At 47.4% G+C, this 22777-nt stretch overlaps 1 protein-coding gene across 1 annotated transcript; it reads right to left on the bottom strand.

Moving 5' to 3' along the window:
* Window positions 1–1476: 1476 nt before the first annotated feature.
* On the bottom strand, window positions 1477–22504 carry SFT2D1 (SFT2 domain containing 1). The gene is made up of 8 exons (XM_029049088.2): window positions 22385–22504; window positions 16331–16417; window positions 15312–15394; window positions 14269–14350; window positions 10159–10194; window positions 6339–6397; window positions 4657–4686; window positions 1477–2003 (listed from the first exon to the last, which is right to left on the bottom strand). The coding sequence occupies exons 1-8, from the start codon at window positions 22490–22492 to the stop codon at window positions 1964–1966; spliced, it is 525 nt and encodes a 174-aa protein (XP_028904921.1). The 5' UTR covers window positions 22493–22504; the 3' UTR covers window positions 1477–1963.
* Between the last annotated feature and the right edge of the window lie 273 nt (window positions 22505–22777).

Genomic DNA, 22777 nt, shown 5'->3' with positions numbered 1-22777 from the left:
CTCCTCTAGGAAGCCCTCCCTGACCTCTTGCCTCCCCAGCATTCTACCCCTTCTGCCTCATCTATGTACTTAAGTCCATATCCCCTAAACACTTTGATACCTCAACCCCACTCCCGTGGCACATACACATCCTGCAGCACATAGGGTCATATCCCTATGACATCACTGCTGTGAATCATTTTAATAATAACATTGGTATTTGTTAAGCGCTTACTATGTGCAGAGCACTGTTCTAAGCGCTGGGTTAGACATAGGGGAATCAGTTGTCCCACATGGGGCTCACAGTCTTAATCCCCATTTTACAGATGAGGGAACTGAGGCACAGAGAAGTTAAGTGACTTGCCCACAGTCACACAGCTGACAAGTGGCAGAGCCGGGAGTCGAACCCATGACCTCTGACTCCAAAGCCCGTGCTCTTTCCACTGAGACACGCTGCTTCTCTTGTGTTTTCCCTTCTAGACTGTGAGTTCCTCACGGGGAAGGATCATGCCTACCAACTACCGCTCTCTCTCTCTCTCAACTGAACAGTACAGTGCTCTGTTGATAATGACGGTACTTATTTATTAAGGGCTTACTATGTGCAAAGCCCTCTTCTAAGCGCTGGGGTAGATGTAAGATTGTTAGGTTGTCCCACAAGGGGCTCACAGTCGTAATCCCCATTTTACCGATGAGGTAACTGAGGCGCAGAGAAGTGAAGTGACTCGGAGTCGGAATTAGAACCCACGACCTCTGACTCCCATCCCGGGCTCCTTCCACTGAGCCACGCTGCTTCTCTGATCACAGCAAGGATTCAATAAATACCACTGAATGATTAATCTTTGATCACGTGCTCATTTCTCAGCGAAACCTGGGGTTCTCGACCCCCTGAAACCCACTGCGAATTTCCCTCAACAGATCTCCGGAGTCAGTAGCTAACTTGTTTCCCTGGCTGTCCGCCGAGGGTGTTTATTGCACGCGCACAGTATGCCTGAGCACAGAGAAACTCAGGCACTTGGGAAAGTGCACTAGAGTAGTTGAAGCAGGGTGGGATTTATCCCTCCCTTCCTGGTTCTGGAGTCTTTGTAACCTTTGCTAGGTCCCACCATTTTGACCAGTTCCTCTCCTTCGTTCTAGCCGGTGCAACCGGGTGGATGCTTTCTAGAGTGTAAGCTCCCTCTGGGCAGGGTGCACGTCTACCCACTCGGTTGTGTTGTACCCTCCCAAGCGTTTGGTACAGTGCTCCGCACATAATCGGCCCTTGATAAATACCTTGGATGGTGACGCTATCTTACCTACCAATGCCGGCCCCTGGAGACCTAGACAAGGCTCCGGTCTCGCCTCTGTGGAGAAGAATACTGATGATTGAAGCCGATGATCTACGAGCCCATGAAATCAGGGGGCCAGGATATTATTTTTATCACCCGCGGGCCCTTCTGCCCCCTATATCTGTTACCATTCCAATCGCCGATTCCAACAAATAAGTTACACCGCCAGAAATCTCTTCTGGAAAACATCAACTTTTATTTAGAGAGTTTATCTTAAAATTTCGCCAACATAGTATATATAAATGTACATACTACGCAGAACAGTTTGTTATTTATATGAAAGTAAGCTTTAACATTCCAGGTAAAAACCTTTATAAAATGTATCTTCAAAAGAACGAATGGCAAAGCTCCCTGGCTGCCTAGATTCACACCCAACTCTTATCAAATTTAAACCATAAAAGCAGTCTAAAAGCAGTTACCGCTTAAGGCAGTGTTGAAGGACTCGTGGTCTTTGGTAAAGATGTATCCAATTAACAGCACAATGAAACTATTTATTTAATAAAACATTTAAGCTTCACAAAACACAGACGTGCTTTACCAGGATACAAAACGGTGTCTGATCGCTCTTTCTGGAGTGAAGAGTAAGATCTGAAGAAACATACTTCCGTGGAAAGCAAGGCCTCGGCTTCTCCTGTCCTTCTCCGTGAGATTTTGTCGGTTCAACTTATGATGGACGTACAGCATTTTTTCACCGCATCTCTTGAGGAAAATGCATGGGAAAAATGTCAGCACATTAATATCACTACTAATTTCAATGGTATGTGTGAAGCGCTTACTATGTGCCACACACTGTACTAAGAGCTGGGGTGGATCCAAGCAAATCGGGTTGGACACAGTCCCCGGCCCAGGTGCGGCTCGCAGTCTTCATCCCCCGTTTTGCAGATGAGGTAACTGAGGCCCAGAAAGTGAAGTGACTTGCCCAAGACCACACAGCCGTCGGGGTGGAGGCGGGATTAGAACCCACAACCTTCTAACTCCCAGGCCTGGGCTCTGTCCCATGCCAGAGAAAGTAAACATGAATTCAGATCAGGTACTATCTTATCCGTGGACCCTAGTTGCTGGGGAGATTAAAATGGAACCTAAAAAGTGCTCCTGGAAATGTTCAGAAACTGGATTTCAATTCTTTACTCCGTGCCTGTAAGCTCTCTGTGGGCGGGGACTCTGTCAACCAGCTCTGCATTCTACTCTCCCAAGCGCTTAGTACAAACTGAGGAAGGATTAAATTCCTTCATCTTTTTTAAATCAACCAATTTGGAATTTACAAATTTCTAGGGGCATCCTGTGTAATGCTCTAATTTAATCTCTAGGCCACCAGTGACTCTGCTCCTTCTGAACTGCAGAGGATAGAAAAGCAAAGAGGATCACTCTGACGCGAGAACAGAAAAAGACGGAAATTCCCTGGCATCCAACAGGGATCACAAACCATAAAAATGACCTCGACATCCACCTGCCGGCACCCCATTCGGCGGCTGTCCGGAATGGCCGTTAAACGGCGCGCTCTCTGGATCGATCCCTCCGCCGGGATCGTCTCACTCCGTGAAAATGGGATCCTGACTGGCAGTTTCTCCGTTTGCGCCTTCGAGACCCAGTTCAATCTTTCCTCTCGAGCCTGCTGCTTCCACCTCTGACTTTACCCTTCCATTTACCCTTTTAGTTCTCCTTCGCCGTTTGCAGAAAAAGCACACACATCCGTAGCTTGCAAGCCGGCATTTTGAGGCGACGACTCCTCGAAATGTTGAGAGTAGGGTCCGCTGTCTCTCAATGTCGGCGTGCCTTTTGCCAACTCCGTTTCATTTCCTTCGCCTGTTTGGCCGCCATTTTAGGGACCGCTACTCCATTCTATCGCTCAAGTCTGAGGAAAGAGTTCAACCCGAACTCTTCCTTGGCCTGCGAGATAAAAGCTAGGCGATCTTAGTGAATCGCACGACTGCAATCTCTGCCTCCTTTCCGCGCGTTTAACCAAGATGCGTACGCCTCTATTGTCCGAGTGGGATTTCCCAACCCACAAAGTGAAGCGGGCAACGGAGCAGGCTTAACTGGTCACAGCCTGCAACTGGGGGGCCGCTGCTGCTGCTCGTTGTGGGCAGGGAATGTCACCGCCTATTGTTGTGTCGGACTTTCACCAGCACTTCCAACAGTGTTGTGCACAAAGTAAGCGCTCGATACTATGACAAAGTTGGGGTTGGCGTCGTCTTTGGGCAAAGCCGCTTCCCTGGCCACTCCCACTGGGCTCTCCTGGCCTCCCTCTTGCGCCTGCCCCTCTCCTGATCTCCGAGGTCACTTAGGGGGCCCTGGTGAAAGATCCAAGATCAAGCTGGGGGGAGACCGATCTAGACTGGGCTCTCCCCAGGCTCAACAATCTCAAATGCTCTCCTGTAGCCAACTGGGATCAGCGGTGGTACTCACTGGGCTTAAAACGAGGAGGGGCAGTTTTCACGCTCCGGAGTTCGGCCGGCTGACACCCCATTTCCACAGATCATCTTGGCCCTTTAAAACCCCTCGGCTTTCAACGCAACTCCTCACCACCCCACCGTTCGGGGGTGTTGGGAACGGGCAGGGTATCAGTCCAATGCAGATTCGAAGATTCTGGACGCTCACGAGGAAGCAGTGTGGCTCAGTGGAAAAAGCCCGGGCTTGGGAGTCAGAGGTCGTGGGTTCTGATCCCCGTTCCGCCGGGTGACCCTGGGCAAGTCGCTTGACTTCTCTGTGCCTCAGTTACCTCATCTGTAAAATGGGGACTGAGACTGTGAGCCCCACATGGGACAACCTGATTACCTTGAATTTACTCCAGTGCTTTGAACGGTGGTTGGCATAGAGTAAGTTATTAACAAATACCGTAATTATGATTATTATTACAAGTCACTCAGAAGAGGGGATGACCAATCTCCTCCCTTCCAGGCACCCCCTACCCCGCCAAAAAAGCCCAACAACCCAAAACACTCCACACAAGCTCCCACAAAAGACTCTAAGTGCTCAATTTAGCGGCCTGCAATTTTCTGGAGCCCAATGGGGAGAGTCAGAAGGACCTGGGTTCTGATCCATCACTTGCCTGCTGGGTGACCTTGGGCAAGCCACCTAACTTCTCTGGGCTTCAGTTACCTCATCTGTAAATTGGTGATTAAGACTGTGAGCCCCACACGAAACAGGGACTGTGTCCAACCCAATCTGCTGTATCCACCCCGGCACTTAATACAGTGCCTGGCACATAGTAAGTGCTTAACAAATACTATTATTATTAGACAACTTAGCTATGGTGCTAAAATAAAAGGACAACATTAAGAGCTTACAGCACATGGCAAATGCTTAAAACACAAATAGGAGGGGGAAAAAAGGGAAATTCAGGTAAACTCACCTTGCATATGGGATATATGACAAACTATACCTACAAGAAAAGAGAAAAAGGCCTGAAATTTGAGGATTTTCACTGTTTCCCTGAATTGATTATTAACTCTTGCCACATCAAGGCTAGCAGCCTGGTGTATAAAGTAAAACTTAAAGGTCTCTGGAGAGAAAAGAACTCTAGGAGAATGGCCCAAGGTTAGGTGAGGCTCTCAGAGTTCTCTTCCAAGTGAGGATTTGCTTATCCTGACAAGTGTATTTTAACTGGGAAACTTTGAAGTCAATTCATGAGCCTCTGGGTTAATGTTATAAGAAAATCCAGATTTCTTCAAGCACAACAATAAAACCAATGAAGAACAGGTCTATACTTCCATTAGAAGGCTCCTAGTGTATTTGAATTTTTATGCCACAATAGCTTTGAGAGAACTCAATGAAATGTACCTTGGTTTAAACACTTCCCTTTCTCCCTTTCACAAAGTTTGACTAACTTGAACAGAATGACTGCAGTGCAGTCCAGTCCAACGTACTGGCAAATCCATTCCTTCATTCAACCGTATTTATTGAGTACTTTACTAACCGCTTGGGAGAGGACAATCCAACAACAAACAGACATATTCCCTGCCCAAATCTACCTAGCACAGCTCTGTCAGCGTAGTTATCTCTAGCTTATTAGCATAAAGTGCCTTTTTGCTGGATAGGACGCGAATGAGAACCACTAAAAATACATTCCTGTATTTACAAATGTACTAAAACAACCCCGCTCCTCCCAGTCTTTCATTATTGGCACACATTTACATCGCTAAGCGATTACATAACTCAAATGCAGAGACGCTGTGGTACAGTGGGAAGATCATGGGACCAGAAATCAGGAGACCCGGGTCTGCCTGCCAGTAATATCACTTGCCTACTATATGACTTGGGAAAGTCACTTAACCTTGCTGGGCCTCAGCTTCCTCATTTGTAAAATGGAGATAAGGTAGCCTGTGAGCTTTGGGTAGGCCAGGGACTTTTCCCCATCTCATCCACCTTGGACCTACCTTAGTTTAATAAATATCATTATATAATTCACCTATATTTATGTTTTAAATTACTCTAAAAATATGTATATTGTTGTGGTCAATTCTGATCCTGGGAACACACAAATATACTCTACATTATATCCTGTGGGAAACTACATTTCGCTACAGCTGTTGCATTTAGTACTCTATTTTCATGAAATCAATTATGACTGAAAGCTCACAGTGGGCAAGGAATGTGTTTGCCAGCCCTGTTGTACTGTATTCTCCCGAGCGCTTAACGCTGTGCTCTGCACACAGTCAGTGCTCAATAAATACCATTAATGGGTGCCAAGAGAGAGACATATTCCTGCTGTGGTGATGTTCGGAGCCCTAAGAGTATGAGAATTAATAAGAATTATATTTGAAGCACATTAGACTTCCAAACGTTAACAGAAATGTGTTAAACCAGCCGATATTTTGTTCTGCTCTGTGCACTGAAATGCTGTTGAAAATGATGACTCTTCTTCCTTTGATGCTTTTATTAAGCCTCTGCTATGTGCAGAGAAGTAAAAGACAGATTGCTAAGCACACAATATATCTATTTAATTGCTTTCCTGTGATTTTTATCTGTTGGATCTAATTTGAATTTAGCAAACAGAGAAATGCTTATTTTATGAGTACCAAGAAAGTGTCTTACCATGTCATTGCTAGGAACTGTAATATGCAGAATAGAAGGGCCAGGCCTTTTTTATGCCACTGAAACACAAAGCAGAGAAACGACCGATTAGTTTAAAATGCTTCCAATACAGACCCATCCCAGGATGGTCCAGCATAGAAAAAGTGGAAGGGTCATGAATGGGTGTATCGTGGTGGGCACCTTGTCGGTCAGTCAGTCGTATTTATGGAGCGCTTACTGCATGCAGAGCACTGTACTAAGCACTTGGGAGAATACAATAACAGCAATACAACAGACACATGCCCTGCCCACGACGAGCCTCCACTCCGGCATCTTCTCCCAGACTTACACGCAATTGCTCGGGTTCCATTCCAGAACCTGTCCGACATGAGAACCGAGCTCTCTAAGTAAAAATCACAGTGTAGACCCCTGCCCCATTTCCATTATTCTTAGAAACTTTCTTGTTCCATGGACACCTTAAACTCGGCCCCCATCAAATTCTCATCAAAGCCTGTCCTCCTCCTGACTCTCCCATCACGTACCCAGTCACCACCATCCTCCTTGTCTCACAAGCCCGTAACGTTGGCGTTATCCTCGACTGATCTCTTTCCTTCAACCCACGTAAAATCCCTAAATCCCGTCGGTTCTGCCTTCACAAAAATCACTAAAATCAGCCCTTTCCTCTTCATCTGGATGGTTACCGCGTTAATTCCAGCACTTACCCATCCCGCCTTGATTACCGCATCAGCTCCCTTGCTGACCTCCCTGCCTCCTGTCTCTCCCCACCTTCAGTCTTTATTTCACTCTGCTACCCATCAGTCCATGTTTCCCCATTCCACAAGAGGCTGCCCATCCACTTCTGCCTCCAACAGAAACTCCTCACCATCGGCTTTAAAGCAATCACCTTGCCCCTCCGACCTCACCTACTGCAACCCGGCCCGCAGGCTTCGCTCCTCTAATGCCAACCTTAGTACAGTGCTTTGCACCCAGTAAGTACTCAATAAGTATGATCTGAATGAACCTACTCACTGCACCTCGATCTCATCTATCTCACCCCCGACCCCTCACCCACATCCTGCCTCTGGCCTGGAACGGCCCTCCCTCTTCATGGCCGACAGACGATCACTCTCCCATTTTCAAAGCCTTATTAAAAGCACATCGCCTCCAAGGGGCCTTCCTTAAACCCCCATTTTCCCTTCTTTCCTTCCTTGCGGTGTTGGAATTGTACCCGTTATTCACCCCTCAGCCACAGCACTTATGCACATATTCGCAATTTATTTATATTTATGTGCGTCTCCCCCGTAGACCACGTGCTTGTTGTGGGCAGGGAACACGACTAGCAACTCTTATACTCTACTCTCACAAGCACAAGGAAGCGCTCAATAAATACGACTGATCGATTACCTCCAGCACTTGCCCATCCACCTCCATAAACTCCTCAGCTTTAAACATTCCATTAGCTCTCTCTCTCCTTCCTTATTTGGATGATCGGCTACTACAATTCAACCCGCACGCTCCACTCTTCTAAAACCAGCCTTCTCTCTGTACCTCAATCTCGTTTACCCCACTGTCGCCCCCTTGTCCTCGTTCTCCCTCGGATCTGGAACTCCCTCCCCCTTCATATCTGACAGTCCAATTAATCAATCAATTCATCGTATTTATTGAGCGCTTCCTGGGGGCCAAGCAGAATACTAAGTGGTTGGGGGAATACGGCATTACAGACTTGGTAAACGTGTTCCCTGCCTTTAATAAGCTTACAGCCCAGATGGGGGGAGGCATTAAAAAAAGTAAATGAACTACAGATATGTACAGATAAGTGTTGGGGGGTTGAGGGAGGGGTGAATAAAGGTAGGGGCCACGGAAGGCAGTGGGCGAAGAGGAAATGAGGGTTTAGTCAGGGAAAGCCTCTTGGAGTTGTGCTTTTAATAAGACTTTTAAGATGGAGGGAGTTTTCATCTGTCGGATACGAAGAGGGAGGGTGTTCCAGGCCAGAAGCAGGACGCGGGTGAGAGGTCAGCCGCAAGAGAGACGAGACAGAGGTACAGTGTGTAGGTCAGCATTAGAAAACTGAAGTGTGAAGGCTGGACTGTGTAGGGAATCAGGAAGGTAAGGTAAGATGGGGCAGGGTGATTATTTAAATGCCTTTAGTAGGGAGTTTCTCTGATGCCTTAGGTTCCAGGGACCTAAGGAACCACCTTAGGTTCTTGAGGATTGGGGAAACAGGGACTAAACAGTTTCACAGAAAAATGACCTGGGCAGCAGAGTGAAATATGGACTGGACTGGGGAGAGGCAGGAGGCAGGGAGATCAGCAAGGAGGCCGATGCAGGAATCAAAGTGAGAGAGAATGCTCGGATTATTGTGTTAGCAGTCTGGATGGAGTAGGGTGAATTTTTAGTGAAGGGTGAATTGAGAGGACTTGGTGAGAGAGAGAAATGAATGAGAGAAATTGGTGAATGGGAGAAATGAGTCAATAGTAACGCTAAGGTTACATACAGGCTTGTGAGACAGGGAGGACGGCGGGGCTGCCTACTGTGATGGAAAAGTCAAGAGGAGGACAAGATTTGGGTGGGAAGATAGGAGTTCCGTTTTAGACTCGCTAAGTGTTAGATATTGGCGGGACGTCAAAGAAGAGATACCCCGAAGGCAGAAGGAAATGCAAGACTGCAGAGGGGAGAGATCGGGGCCGGAGATGTCGATTTGGGAATCAACTGCAAAGAGATGGTAGTTGAAGCCATGGGAGCGAAGGAGTGGGTGTACATAGGGATTACAAGGGGACAGAGAACTGAGCCTTAAGGGACTCGCACAGTGACGGTGTGGAAGGCAGAGGAGGAGCCCGTGAAAGACACTGAGAATGAGCAGTCAGAGACAGGAGGAAAACGAGGGAAGGACAGCATCAGTGAGCTACGGTTGGATGATGTTTCCAGGAGAAGCAGCGTCGAAGACAGCTGAGGGGCTGAAGATTAGGATGGAAGAAAGGCCAATGGGGAGTTTACTACTCTCCCCTCCTTCAAAATCCCATCTCCTCCAAGGGCTCTTCTCGGACGACGCCCTTCATTTCCCGTATCTACCTTCCACTCTGGATCCAATATGAATTTGGCCGTGTACCCCTTAAGTATTTTGATACTCAACCTCGACCCCACAATGCTTGTGTAAATATTCTTATACGCTCTGGTTTCCTCTAGCCCTAATCTACTTTAATGACTGCCTCCCCTTGTAGACTATAAACGCCTTGTTGGCAGGGATCATGTCTGGTGTGTTGTACTTTCCAAAGTACTTAATACATTGCTCTCGAAGTAGTCGCTCAATAAATACCAATTGGTGCTCTGCACACAGTAAGTACTTGATAAATACCTACCATTCATTTTTTGAACGATTTACCCTAATTATTGATTGTGCTCTCCCATTTAGCACAGTGCTCTGCACACAGTAAGTACATGCCAAATACCTACCATTGATTAATTTTTTTGAACGATTTACCCTAATCTTTCCCCTTTCCATCATGAGGATGGGTATTTCAAAATACCCACTCTCAGAAGGCACAGTTCCTTTGAGGACCTCGGCTTTTTCTTCCATACGTACCTATAAAGGGCCAGACGGGCCATATCCAAAACTGCATCTTTAATGCTTACACAGGAAAGTTAAGAACGACAACTTGCCACTTCCAAGAAATGAGCACTATTGTTTTACTAACGTTTTGCAATTTGGTGGGCATTTATGTATTTAGGGAGGGCTCCCGAGTTATTTCCCCAGCAATACTTTATTCAGTGGACTTTCCCCAGTTTCCCTCCATCGAGACAGCTGTAAGTTTAAAAGAAAAGTGGTGGAGTTGGCATGACTTACCCAAAGAACAGCGCACAGAGTGAATATCAAACAGAGCTAAGGGAGGGAAAAAAAAAAAAAGAATGTTTACAGTGGGAATATGATGTAGCAAAACAGTTCTTAAAATACAGAGCTACACTGTAAGCTCGCTGTGGGCAGGGAATGCGTCTGTTCATTATTATATTGTATTCTCCCAAGCGCTCAGTACAGTGCTCTGCACTCAGTGCTCAATAAATACAACTGACTGACTAGAGGAAAGAACATGGGCTTGGGAGTCAAAAGGGCCTGGGTTCTAATATCAGCACCGCTTCTTGTCTGCTGTGTGACCTTGGGCGAGTCACTTGGCTTCACTTCTCTGTGTCTCAGTTACGTCACCGGTAACACGGGGATTACCATCGTGAGACCCATGTGATCCAACCTGATCAACTGCCCCAGCACTTAGTACAGTGCCTGGCACCCGGGAAGCAACAAATATCATTTTTTCAAAAAAGGTATAGCATAAGGAGACGTACATGAGAGCTGTGGCACTGAGGGTGGGGTCGGCCTCATGTGCATCGGCAACCCAGAGGCGAGGGTGGGGAAGGGAAATGAAGGGTTAGCGTTCTTTAGGAATTCTGAAGAAATGGTAAACACGCTTTGCTATTCTCCTCAATACTCCCTATCCGCGATGAGGCTAAACCATCTTCATTCTTCCAAGGTGCTGGGATGGCCTGCACAGGGTCACCCGTACGAAACACTTTTGGCGCGACGTATAGGGGTTCTTATCTTTGTCCCGACGTAGGGATGCTTTGGCGTCCCACTGCCTATGGGGCGGGGCTCCCGAAGCCGCGTTGCACTTGGCAACGCGTGTTTTCGCAAGCGTTACTTTTATCCAAGTCAAGGTGCTGTTGAGGCAGTAACTGCTGTGCGGCAGGTAGACATTATACCTGAGTTATTTGCAGCAAACCAGTTCTGGTGACTTTGCCTTGGCTATGCCTGAGGTTTCGAGGGCTGCCTGGTAGGCAGGATTCCGGGTCAGTACGGTTGTTACTTATTTTGGAGACTGTGTTGGAGTTTTCCTGTTCCTACAGGGCTACTGTAATTTTTTATTACCGATTTATTTTGTTAATGAGGCGTACATCCCCTTGATTCTATTTATCGTGATAATGTTGTCTTGTTTTTGTTTCATTCTGTTTTGCTCTGCCGTCCGTCTCCCCCGATCAGACTGTGAGCCCGTCATTGGGCAGGGACTGTCTCTATCTGTTGCCAAATTGTCCATTCCAAGTGCTTAGTACAGTGGTCTGCACATAGTAAGCGCTCAATAAATACTATTAAAGGAATGAATAATACTTCTGCAGAGTTTCCTGAGGAAGTCTCTGTCCTCCCAGAGCTTAACATTTAGCTGCCTTGGTCGTTTGGAGGCAGAATTACTGCACTGAGTTCTCAGCCGTCCTTTGGGCTCAAACAAGACCCGGGGAGAGCGCGCCAGAAGCAAAACAAGTGTTCCCTCCCCCACCCAAAACTGACAAGCCAATGGGAGACACAAGTAGATATGAATTATTTACAGATAGTGGGAACAGGAAAGAGCATTTCCTAGCAGGAAGAGCCTGTCGGGGTGAAAAGGACGAACACATAACTGAAGTACAGTTGAACACACCCTGAGTCCATTAGGGGAAGCAGTGTGACCCAGTGGAAAGAGCACAGGCCTGGAAGTCAGAGAGGTTGGGTTCTCGGCTCTGCCACTTGCCGGCTGTGTGACCTTGGGCGAGTCACTTAACTTTCCTCATCTGGAAAATGAGGAGCAAATACCTGTTCTTCCTCCCCCTTGGTCCCTGGAGTCCCTTGAAGACAGGGGCTGCGTCCAATCTGCTTATCTTGTATCTGGCCCAGCACTTAGTACAGTGCTTGGCACACAAGCACTTAATACCGCAGCATCGCTTGGGAGTAAGAGGTCGTGGGTTCTAATCCCGCCTCTGCCACTTGTCAGCTGTGTGACTCTGGGCAAGTCACTTAACTGCTCTGTGCCTCAGTTACCTCATCTGTAAAATGGCGATTAAAACTGTGAGCCCCACGTGGGACAACCTGAGAACCTTGTATCTACCCCAGCGCTTAGAACAGTGCTTGGCACATAGTAAGCGCTTAACAAATACCATCATCATTATTGTTATTATTCTTACTTCTGCCCTAACATTTTCACCACCTGATTTGGCTAGCACATTATTAGCGAATTAGAGAACATGTCCATCCATTCTGTTATAGGGGACTCTCCCAACCGCTTAGTACAGTCCTCTGCACACACTAAGTGCTCAATAAGAGCAACTGATTCAATCAATCACAGAAGCCTATTTGGATACAGGGTGAAGCGGGATCAAAAGAAACGGTTTATGAGCGGATGTGGCATTGAATCAATTGGATTTACTTAGTGCTTATTATGTGCAGGGCACTGTACTAGGTGTTTGGGAGCTGTTAGACTTCCTCTCTGCCCACAGTGAGCTTAAAGTCTAGAGCGGGGGACAGACAGCAATATAAATAAATGAATTACAGATACTGTGCTGTGGGGCTGGGGGAGGGCTGAATAAAGGGAGCAAATCAGGGCGACGCAGAAGGGAGTGGTAGAAGAGAAAATGAGGGCTTAGTCACAGAGACTTCTTGGAGTTGTGCCTTCAGTGAGGCTTTGAAGTTGGGGAGAGTAATTGTCTGGCAGATATGAAGACAGAGGACGTTCCAGGCCAGAGGCAGGACGTGGGCGAGAGGTCGGCGGCGAGACAGGTGAGACTGAGGGACGGTGAGCAGGGTAGCATTAAGTGCAACGAAGTGTGCAGGCTGGACTGTAGCAGGAGAGAAGCGAGGTGAGATAGGTGGTCGAGTGCTTTAAAGCCAACGGTGAGGAATTTCTGCTTGGTGCAGTGGTCGATGGGCAACAACCGGAGGTTCTTGAGGAATAATGAACTGAATAGTTTTGTAGAAGAATGATCTGGGAAGCAGAGTGCGGGATAGATTGGAGTGGGGGGAGTCAGGAGGCAGGAGAACGATAGGATAAACACCTGGCTTAACATGGCAGCACTTAACACCGTGTGGACTGCAGCCTAAATTTACCATTATACGGGCTTTTGACAGAACGCAACCCCTGCAATACAGGAGAACTGGGGATACACATCTAAACGGAAAAGCTGAGGACGGGTGAGAACACATGGGTTGCGTAAGGCTGCTGGATTGACCCAATTTGGGATGGGGGGTGAATGAACCGGGTAAGGCTTCCTGGAAGAGGTGTGGTTTCAGAAGCGCCGTGGAGATGGGGAAAGCGGCGGTCTGTCATGAAGGCAGCGGTGGGGACGGTTATAGCCACGACCAAAGGCACCAACAAAGGGACGGGAGCAGAAAGGTACAGAACGAAGCCTAGGTCTCGAAGAACAGAGAGTGACGAAGGGACAGCTGGCGCCCAGCCTCGGACACAACTGTAAGGAGCTTTGGTTTTCTTCCCCCGTTTCAGGGTGAGAAGCAATCATAAAGCAAAAGGCAAAAATGTTCTAACTTGCATTTCAGTGCAAGGGACACAGGAATTATTAGAATAAGATTATAGGGACAGAAGAGGTTTTGAAGGTCCTCCGATCCAGCCTCCTGAAGGCCACCCTGTCAACATTTCTCCATTCTTTCCTTAAAGACGTGAGGAATGGTGAACTCACATTCTCCTTAAATGGTGTAGTCTGGGGTTTCATCATCCTAAGTGCCCATACCTGACACACAAGGATAATCTCTCCTGTTTAAACTTCAAGTCTTTTCTTCCTCCAAGAAACCCTCCTAGGCCTGAAGGCAGTTATTAAATCTCCCTCAGGCTTCTTTTCTCCACACTTCAACTCCAACTTCTCTAACTCTGCCTTGCAGGATCCATTTTTTTTTTTTTAAATCCCTGTTTTCTTGTCTCTGACCCTCTCCTGTTTCTTCAAATCTACTCCACTCTGGCTACTACGTTACAATCACTGGAAAAGCTACATCCAGGCAAAATATGGTACATTCTTCATTCATGGCATTTAGGGACAAACAGGGTTGCCTCCAAGAAACAGTTCTTAGATAAAAGTCGTTCTTCCCTCACCATGTACAAGGGGTATAATTTAAACCACTGAGCAAAACAGTATTTGATATAATTGTATTTACCAACACGCAAATCGTAGCAAACAATCTTGTGGGCTCAAACATGCTCTTCAGTTGTTTCACAGGTCCCTTCAAGAAGCAAGTGCTATTTGAAAAAGGACAAAAAAGTGAGACAAACACAACTCTATTTTAGCAATTTATGCACACAGATGAACTACAATTTTCTCTGGAGACCAATTTAGCCAACATAAATTTTTTCTGAGTCTGATTTACAAAATATCCTAGCGTAGCATTCTGTAAAGACAAAGCTTTGTTCCCAGAGAAATAAAGACAGGGCCTTCCCATTTACTCTACCATAAAATCATGTGGTTAAACGTTCACTCCACAAGTAACCAATACAATTCCAGAAAGCAAGAATCTGTTGATCCAAGGCTCCAATTATCTATAAAAAGCAGGTATATACGCTACTTTTACAGGTATGAAAGATCTCAGAGCTCACCTACAACACAAAAACGCCAGAGACAAATATTCTATCCACAGGCTCAGAACCCTTTCTCTATCTTCTGGCCACGGGCAGCAAATTATACAGTTTTTACAAGCTGTGCTCCACACAGCCAAATCTTTTGGATGAGTGTTGCGAGCTCATTCCTGCTCGCTCTTGTAATTGTTAAATCCCGGATCCAGAATCGTCACACATAGGAGGACAGCGGGGCCGTGTTAAAGCCAGAACTATCCCATGCCCCGTTCCCCGTTATTCACAGAAAAATGAAATCCTGCTGCTTCTGAAAGTGAAAGGAATATTGAAAAAAACCCACCACAGGATCACTTTAGTGACAATTGCAAGGAGGGATTTTCTTCACTTCCTGAATTCTAACCATTACAGAAAGGGGTCAATGATTTCAAGGGCCACCATTTTTGCAAGTCTTGGGAGTTCCTCAACTGTCCAAGAAATTCATTCTGGGCTGCAATACCCTCTCTCCTTTGAGCCCCACAAACTGTTGCAAATATCTTCCTTGAAGAGTCGGAATACATATATGTATCTGGTAAATTATAACATAAATCAAGGCATTCTAGACGTGCTATAAAAATGAAAAACAAAATCATACCTGGCTAATGCTGCAATATTTCCAAAGGTGTAAAAAACAGCAAAAAGTTTCACTCCACCTGGTAGCCACAACAATCCCATTCCCTGTGTGAGATTTTAGAACAATTTAAAACCAACTGTGCAATGTGTTCAGAAAACAAGAGTGCCACTAAGATCTAAATGATCTGCCCCCTACTAAGTCGTCACAAACTGACAGTAATTCAGCATTCAATAGTTTATTGTCTCCTTCTGGTGAATTGTTGTTTGGCACAAATACATTGAGCTACATTTCCCACTCCTTCTGCCCCAGCGGTCAGGAAGACTTTGGTCATGTTCTTTAGGGAAGCTGAGAACTACACAGACATAGTGCCTTTCAATCGAACAATGGTATTTATCGAGTGCTCACTCTGTGCAGGGCACTGAACTGTGTAGTCCAGGAGAATTAATAAAGTTGGTATTAGTTAAGCGCTTACTATGTGCAGAGCACTGTTCTCAGCGCTGGGGTAAACACAGGGGAATCAGGTTGTCCCACGTGGGACTCACAGTCTTAATCCCCATTTTACAGATGAGGGAACTGAGGCACAGAGAAGTTAAATGACTTGCCCACAGTCACACAGCTGACAAATTAGCAGATACAAGGCCTGCATAATTAGCTTACAGTCTAGAGGGGGAGACAGACAGTCATATTATTACATAAAGTAAATGACAAAGTAAATTAAAGTAAATAAATTACATAAGTATTTCAGGCAGTCCCGGAATTACTTTCACTGGCTCATAATACAAAGGGAAAGATTTATATTACTTTCATACTAGATTTCAACTTCCCAAATTTTTCAGGGGAATGCAGTGATTCTACATAAATCCCCAATACTTTCAAAATGGTGAACCTCAATTTAGCATGCATTACAGTTCGGCAACCCTGGATTTACGGCTTACGCCGTCTCTCCTTCCCTCCCCAAATTAATGTGCGTCACTGTCAGACGGTGGAATGGAAATGATTTTCAATTAGAAGTCTCATATAAAGCATAACTTTTAACTTACAAGAAAAGAACACAAAACGCCACATACGAAACATATGGCAAACCACCTCAACCTAGTGCCAAAACTAAGTGAAGTGGAATCCAGCACCTTGGAAGGAAAAAAGAGAAAAAAAAGACGATTAAAAGACTGTTTTCCCATCGTTGACTGACAATCATTACAATTTCTTGAAGAGCAGGGGCAATCATTCAAGCCAATTCTGAGAATGCTTTTTTGTGTGTTCATGCTCTGACTTATTATAACATGCTCCAAACAGAGAGATTTTTACACAAATACAAGTTTTTTATTCAACCGGGTTAAGTCTTTAATAGCGTTACCTATTCCAGGTGGCACCCTCTGTAAAGAAAATGTTAGGATGTACTTTAATCCTAGCTACGGATGTATCCTAACAGGAAAAGAACACTGTGAAATGAAAACAAATCAAGAATTCCAGGGTCATATAAAGAGTCAGTTCAATCCATTTTTTCACCTTGCATTTCTTCTACAGAAAATACCTGATTTTCTAATTTCTAGTCAAACCACAAATGATATGTTAATATACTTTATATAGAATTCATTATATATCCATACACACATATGTAACTACATCTCATCCACCGAACACTCAATTTTACTAACGAATCTGGATGCACAGATTTGTCACACTGATCACACTCATTTTACTAACAAGTCTGGATGCACAGCGCGTAAATGACTAAGCTACTAAGGATTTACAGAAAGAAGAACCTGGTCCTTCTAACTGAAATACTGTAAACTGTACTAGAATCACCAGTGTCAGGTCATAATTCTTGAAAGCAGGAATTACTTTTTTTTGTTCCCCAGAACAAAGAGTGAATTGATATTCCTTACCTTAGCAGAGTCATCTTTTAATCCTTGGGTATGCATGAAAAGTAGATAAAGAACTAAATAACGATTGGGAAATGTAACACCCGGGGTTGAGAGGCCAAACTCACAGAATTAAGAAAAAGCTAAAAGATGATGTCCCGTGTGGTGTGGATTGCAAATTCAACCCAGGCACCTATGCCTCATGGAGATTTCATAGTTCCACCCTGCCAGTTCTCATGCGAAGCGAGGCAAGGAAAGGCAGAGGCTCCTTGATTGTGGGGGTCCCCACCGCCTCAAAGGGACAGGGACCGTGTCTAATTCCCACCTGTGTATTCTCTCCAAGCACTGCGTACAAGGCTCTGCACTCAGTAAGTGCTTAGTAAATACTATTTCTGGTACGGGGGAAGTACTTGAACTGCACGAATAAGTATGGCTTAAGCCTGGAAAACACTGAGTTATCTAGCTAGAGGAAAGAAGAGCTCCAGTCACCCAAAGCCTCTTTATTATTAGTAATAATGGTATTTATTAAGCAATTATTATGTGCCAAGCACTGTTCTAAGCCCTGGGGTAGGTACAAGGTAATCAGGTTGTCCCAGGTGGGGCTCACAGTCTTAATCCCCATTTTACAGATGAGGTCACTGAGGCACGGAGAGGTTAAGCGAGGTGCCCAAAGTCACTAGGCTGACAGGTGGAGGGGCCGGGATTAGAACCCATGACCTCTGACTCCCGAGCCCGGGCTCTTTCCACTAAGCCATGCTGCTTCTCTGCAGAATTACTGAACGCCAGCCAATCAATTCTGCAATAGCATTTAATGAATCCCTACTTTGTGTGAAGCACTGTACTAAAGATTTCAGAGAAGCAGTGTGACCTAATAGAAAAAGCAGGGGCCTGTGAGTCAGAAGACCCGGGTTCTACTCCTGGCTCTGTCAATTGCTTGCTCTGTGTCCTCGGGCAAGTCACTTAACTTCTTTGTACCCCAGTTTCCTCATCTGTAAAATGGGGGTAAATATCTGTTCTCCCTCCCCCTCAGATAATAATAATAATGTTGGTATCTGTTAAGCGCTTACTATGTGCCGAGCACTGTTCTAAGCGCTGGGGTAGATATAGGGTCATCGGGTTGTCCCACGTGAGGCTCACAGTCTTCATCCCCATTTTACAGATGAGGTAACTGCGGCCCAGAGAAGTGAAGTGACTTGCCCACAGTCCCACAGCTGCCGAGTGGCAGAGCCGGGATTCGAATCCATGACCTCCGACTCCCAAGCCCGGGCTCTTTCCACTGAGCCACGCTGCTTCCCATTTGTGAGATCCACACTCACCTCCTCCAAGAGGCCTTCCCAGACTGAGCTCCCCCCTTTTTCCCTCTGCTCCCTCTACCTCCCCTTCACCTCTCCGCAGCTAAACCTTCTTCTCCCCCCTTTCCCTCTCCTCCTCCCCCTCTCCCGTCCCACCCCCTCGGCACTGTACTCGTCCGCTCGACTGTATATATCTTCATCACCCTATTTATTTTGTTTAATGAGATGTACGTCACCCTGATTCTATTTAGTTGCCATTGTTTTTATGAGATGTTCTTCCCCTTGACTCTATTTATTGCCATTGTTCTTGTCTGTCTCCCCCGATTAGACTGTAAGCCCATCAAAGGGCAGGGACTGTCTCTATCTGTTGCCGACTTGTACACTCCAAGCGCTTAGTACAGTGCTCTGCACATAGTAAGCGCTCAATAAATACTATTGAATGAATGAACCTATCCTGTACCCACCCCAGCATTTAGAACAGAGCTTGACTCACGGTAAGTGCTGCATGAATATCATAACGAAATAAATACTAAATACAACAGAAACTCTGCATTTACTCACTGTCCTCCAGAAGCTTACAATCTAACGGGAAAATGGTCAGATAAAACTGGCTTATAAATAGTGGGGACAGGAGGACGAACAAGGCTGTAATGGGCCCATAAAGCACAAAGCAGCGTGGCCTAATGGACAGAGGCCTGAGAGTCAGAGGATTTGGGTTCTAGTCTACCACTTGTCTGCTGGGTGACCCTGGCCAAATCACTTAATTTCTCTGTGCCTCAGTTACCTCATCTGTTAAATGGGGATTAAGACTGTGAGCCCAAAGGGGGATAGGGACGGTGTCCCACGCTTAAATCGGTGCCTGATACATAGTAAGCATTAAATACCATTAAAAAAACCTCAACAAAACCAAAAATACAGCTGAAAAGAAAAGGGGGAAAGACAAGACTGACGGGTTGAGGTGTTACTTCCCCGGTCCCTTGAGGTTCTTCCGGTATGGTCTTAGTGCCTTTGCTCTGGGGAAAAGTTAGGGTGCTTCTTCCCACCCTTTTTCTCCCACTTCCTCGGGAGCTCGAAGGCTCACGGCAGCCATGGAATTGGCGCCGAGAAGGAGAAGCGATTCATTTCCCCCTGCAGATTTAGGGTTAGAGCAGGCAGCCGTCACCTCTTGGAGATGGCCAGTGCGGACGAAACGGCAGCTCCAGTTTTTGCCACCTCCTTTCGGGCTGTGGCTTTCCGACCCATTCCTAAATCGTGGTGGGAATGATTCCTCTTGCCCTATTTTAGGGGCAGAGGTCGGTCTGGAAGCTCCCTTTCCCTTCTTGAGGGAGGGAACTCCAAGGCAGGAGAGCAGCCTGGGCTACTGGTAGGTGGTGGGCACGAAAGAGGGCAGGGAACGGTTAAGAGGCGAGCTTCGGTATACGCTGCCAACCGCTCCGCACTAAGTTAAGGGCTCGACGAATACCACTGACTGACTGCAGAGCTGGAGAATAGCAGCTGGAAAGGCAGTAACAGTAACAAGAATATTTCCCCTCCCTCTTTATCCCAAGTCCACTGCCCCCCCCCACACCAATTATTCCAGACCTTTAATTCTCCCCTGAATCCCACTCTCTTTTTTATAAAATTGAAACCCCTAGCCCTGAGCACTCAAAGGTGCTCCCACTGACCTCTCCGACTCTTTCCCACCCCTAAATCCACGCTCTCATCCTTCCCGGCCACCTCTCCAAAGGTCCCCCGTCACATCTGACCCCATCCTCTCTTGCCCTCTGAAATCGCTTTGTGCCCTCCCTAACTGCCATCTTCAACCGCTCGCTCCGAGGACTCCTTCCCCTCCGCCTAGACTGTGAACTCCATGAGTTGGACAGAGACCGTGTCCGACTTGATTTTCCTGAATCTACCCCAGTGCTAATAATGACAATAATAATAATAAGGCATTGGCTAAGCACTTATCACGTGCCAAAACAAGGTAACCAAGTTGGACACCGTCCCAGTCCTAGATGGGGTTCACAGTCTAGGAAGGAGAGAGAAAAGTTACGCATGGCACATTTACCACGAAATATGCTCCAGCCTCACCTATGCTAAAAAACCTTTTCTGGACCCCACTGCATCCTCCGGCTGACCCCCCATCTCCCTGGGATGGGTTGTTACATCCGCTGCCTCTAATTTTCACTTCGCTACCCAGTAATATTTGGTTCCTGCCCCTTCAAGCCCACTAAGACCACACTCTCCGAGATCACCAATGATTTCCACATGGCCTCCTCTCCACTCTTCTTTACTTTTTAGCCATCACCACCGACCACTTCCTCCTTTTGCAGATGCTATCCAAACTGCTACTGATTTTATTAACACAGTCCTCTCCTCGTTATCGTTTTAGCTCTCGGACCGGTTCTCCTCATCCTCTTTGGCCGGCTCTTCTTCCGCCCCGACTCCCGCCATTAGGTTGTTTCTCAAGGCTCGGTTCACACTCTCCTATTCTTCTCACTTTACCCTCACTTGGTGGGGAAGCTCATCCGTTCCCGTGGCTTCAGCTACCACCTTGACACCTCCCAAATCTAGTTCGCTGGCCCCAACCCCTCAACTCCTCTGAAATCTCACATCTCCTCACACCTCCAGGTCCTTTAGTTCAATACGTCTGAAACTGAACTCCTAATCTTCCCAAAAATCCCAAGGGATCTACGAAAGCGACGCTTTGTTCGACAAACTGATGGGCGGTTTTGACATAAAGGCCTCCTGCAGACACCGCACTTCGCAAGTACGAAAATTGTCATTTGTAACAAAAAGACAAGTAAATTACATCCAGGGCTTTAATTGGAGGTATTCTCCATCGGATCACATAAACTCGTCTCCGGCTCCAGGCCGAATCAAGCTGCACAAGAGAGAAGCAGCGGGGCTCAGTGAAAAGAGCCAGGGCTTGGGAGTCGGAGGTCACGGGTTCGAATCCCGGCTCTGCCACTTGGCAGTTGGGTGACTGTGGGCAAGTCACTTCACTGGGCCTCAGTTACCTCATCTGTAAAATGGGGATGAAGACTGGGAGCCTCACGTGGGACAACCTGATGACCCTGTATCTCCCCCAGCGCTTAAAACGGTGCTCGGCACATAGTAAGTGCTTAACCAAGACCAACATTATTGTTGGTGTGAAGGTCCCAAGCCTTCAAAGAGAGGCTGGATTACATCACCTTCGTTCAAAGGGATTTATTGAGAAGCAGCGTGGCTCAGTGGAAAAAGCCCGGGCTTTGGAGTCAGGGCTCATGAGTTCGAATCCCAGCTCTGCCACTTGTCGGCTGTGTGACTGTGGGCAAGTCACTTCACTTCTCTGGGCCTCAGTGACCTCATCTGTAAAATGGGGAGGAAGACTGGGAGCCCCACGTGGGACAACCTGATTCCCCTGTGTCTCCCCCAGCGCTTAGAACAGTGCTTGGCACATAGGAAGCGCTTAACAAATACCAACATTATTATTATTACCGTCCCTGTGTCAGAAGGGGTTCATGAGAGAAAAGTTACGTGTGGCACAATTACTACGAAATATGTTCCAGCCTCACCTATGCTAAAAAACCTTTTCTGGACCCCACTGCACCCTCCGGCTGACCCCCCACCCCCCACCCCCATCTCCCTGGGATGGGTTGTTACATCCGCTGCCTCTAATTTTCACTTCGCTACCCAGTAATATTTGGCTGAGCACCGGGCGAAGCGCTTGGGGGGGAGGGGGGGGGGCGCCGCCCCTCCCCACCCCGCTCGCAGCCCAGCGTTGCCCGGCACCCAGAGGCGCGCGCTCCGATGCTACTGCCTGAGCGCCTCCCGAGCACTGTACTGAGCGCTTGGCAAGGCCCCCTCCCCCGCGCACCAGCCCGAGCCGGCCGTGCCAAAGCGGAATGTCCGGGATGGGCAGCCACCCTCCCCACCACGCTCTGCAGGGGGGAGGATCGGGGGGGATGGAGGAGACCACCTGCGCCGTCAGCCCTTGCTCCTCATCGTCCCGCCCGCTCAGCACCCGGCGCAGCTTCTCCATGATCCCGGCGCCGCCACACCGGGAAGTCCGGGATCCTCCGCGCATGCGCGCCCTCCCCTCCCCGCGGAAGGGACACGTGACCCGGCGGGAGGGGGCGGGAGGGGGCGGGAGGGGGCGGGAGGGGGCGGGAGGGGGCGGGAGAGCGCCCTCTGGCGACCGCCGGCGGGGGCGCCGCACGGGGCCGCGCCTCTGAGGAGAAAATCCTCCCCCTCTCAAGGGAGATTCATTCATTCAATAGGATTCATTGAGCGCTTGCTATGGACTAAGCGCTTGGCATGAACCAGTCGGCAACAGATAGAGACATTAAACGTCCGACTGCCGGGCTCTATC

This window comes from Ornithorhynchus anatinus, chromosome 21 (genome assembly GCF_004115215.2).
Source record: "Ornithorhynchus anatinus isolate Pmale09 chromosome 21, mOrnAna1.pri.v4, whole genome shotgun sequence".
Taxonomy (NCBI): Eukaryota; Metazoa; Chordata; class Mammalia; order Monotremata; family Ornithorhynchidae; genus Ornithorhynchus; species Ornithorhynchus anatinus.
The sequence above is the reverse complement of the archived record's forward strand: the minus strand, read 5'-3'. Positions and strand labels throughout refer to the sequence as shown.

What these genes read in the sequence shown, in the direction of transcription:
- SFT2D1 (XM_029049088.2), bottom strand. Translation starts at nt 22,492, where the DNA reads ATGCGCGGAGGATCCCGGACTTCCCGGTGTGGCGGCGCCGGGATCATG. An exon ending in AGCAAGGGCTGACGGCGCAG is followed by an intron (nt 16,418 to 22,384) that starts GTGGTCTCCTCC and finishes TTTCCTTCCAAG; the next exon opens with GTGCTGGATTCCACTTCACT. An exon ending in GCGTTTTGTGTTCTTTTCTT is followed by an intron (nt 15,395 to 16,330) that starts GTAAGTTAAAAG and finishes AATCTCACACAG; the next exon opens with GGAATGGGATTGTTGTGGCT.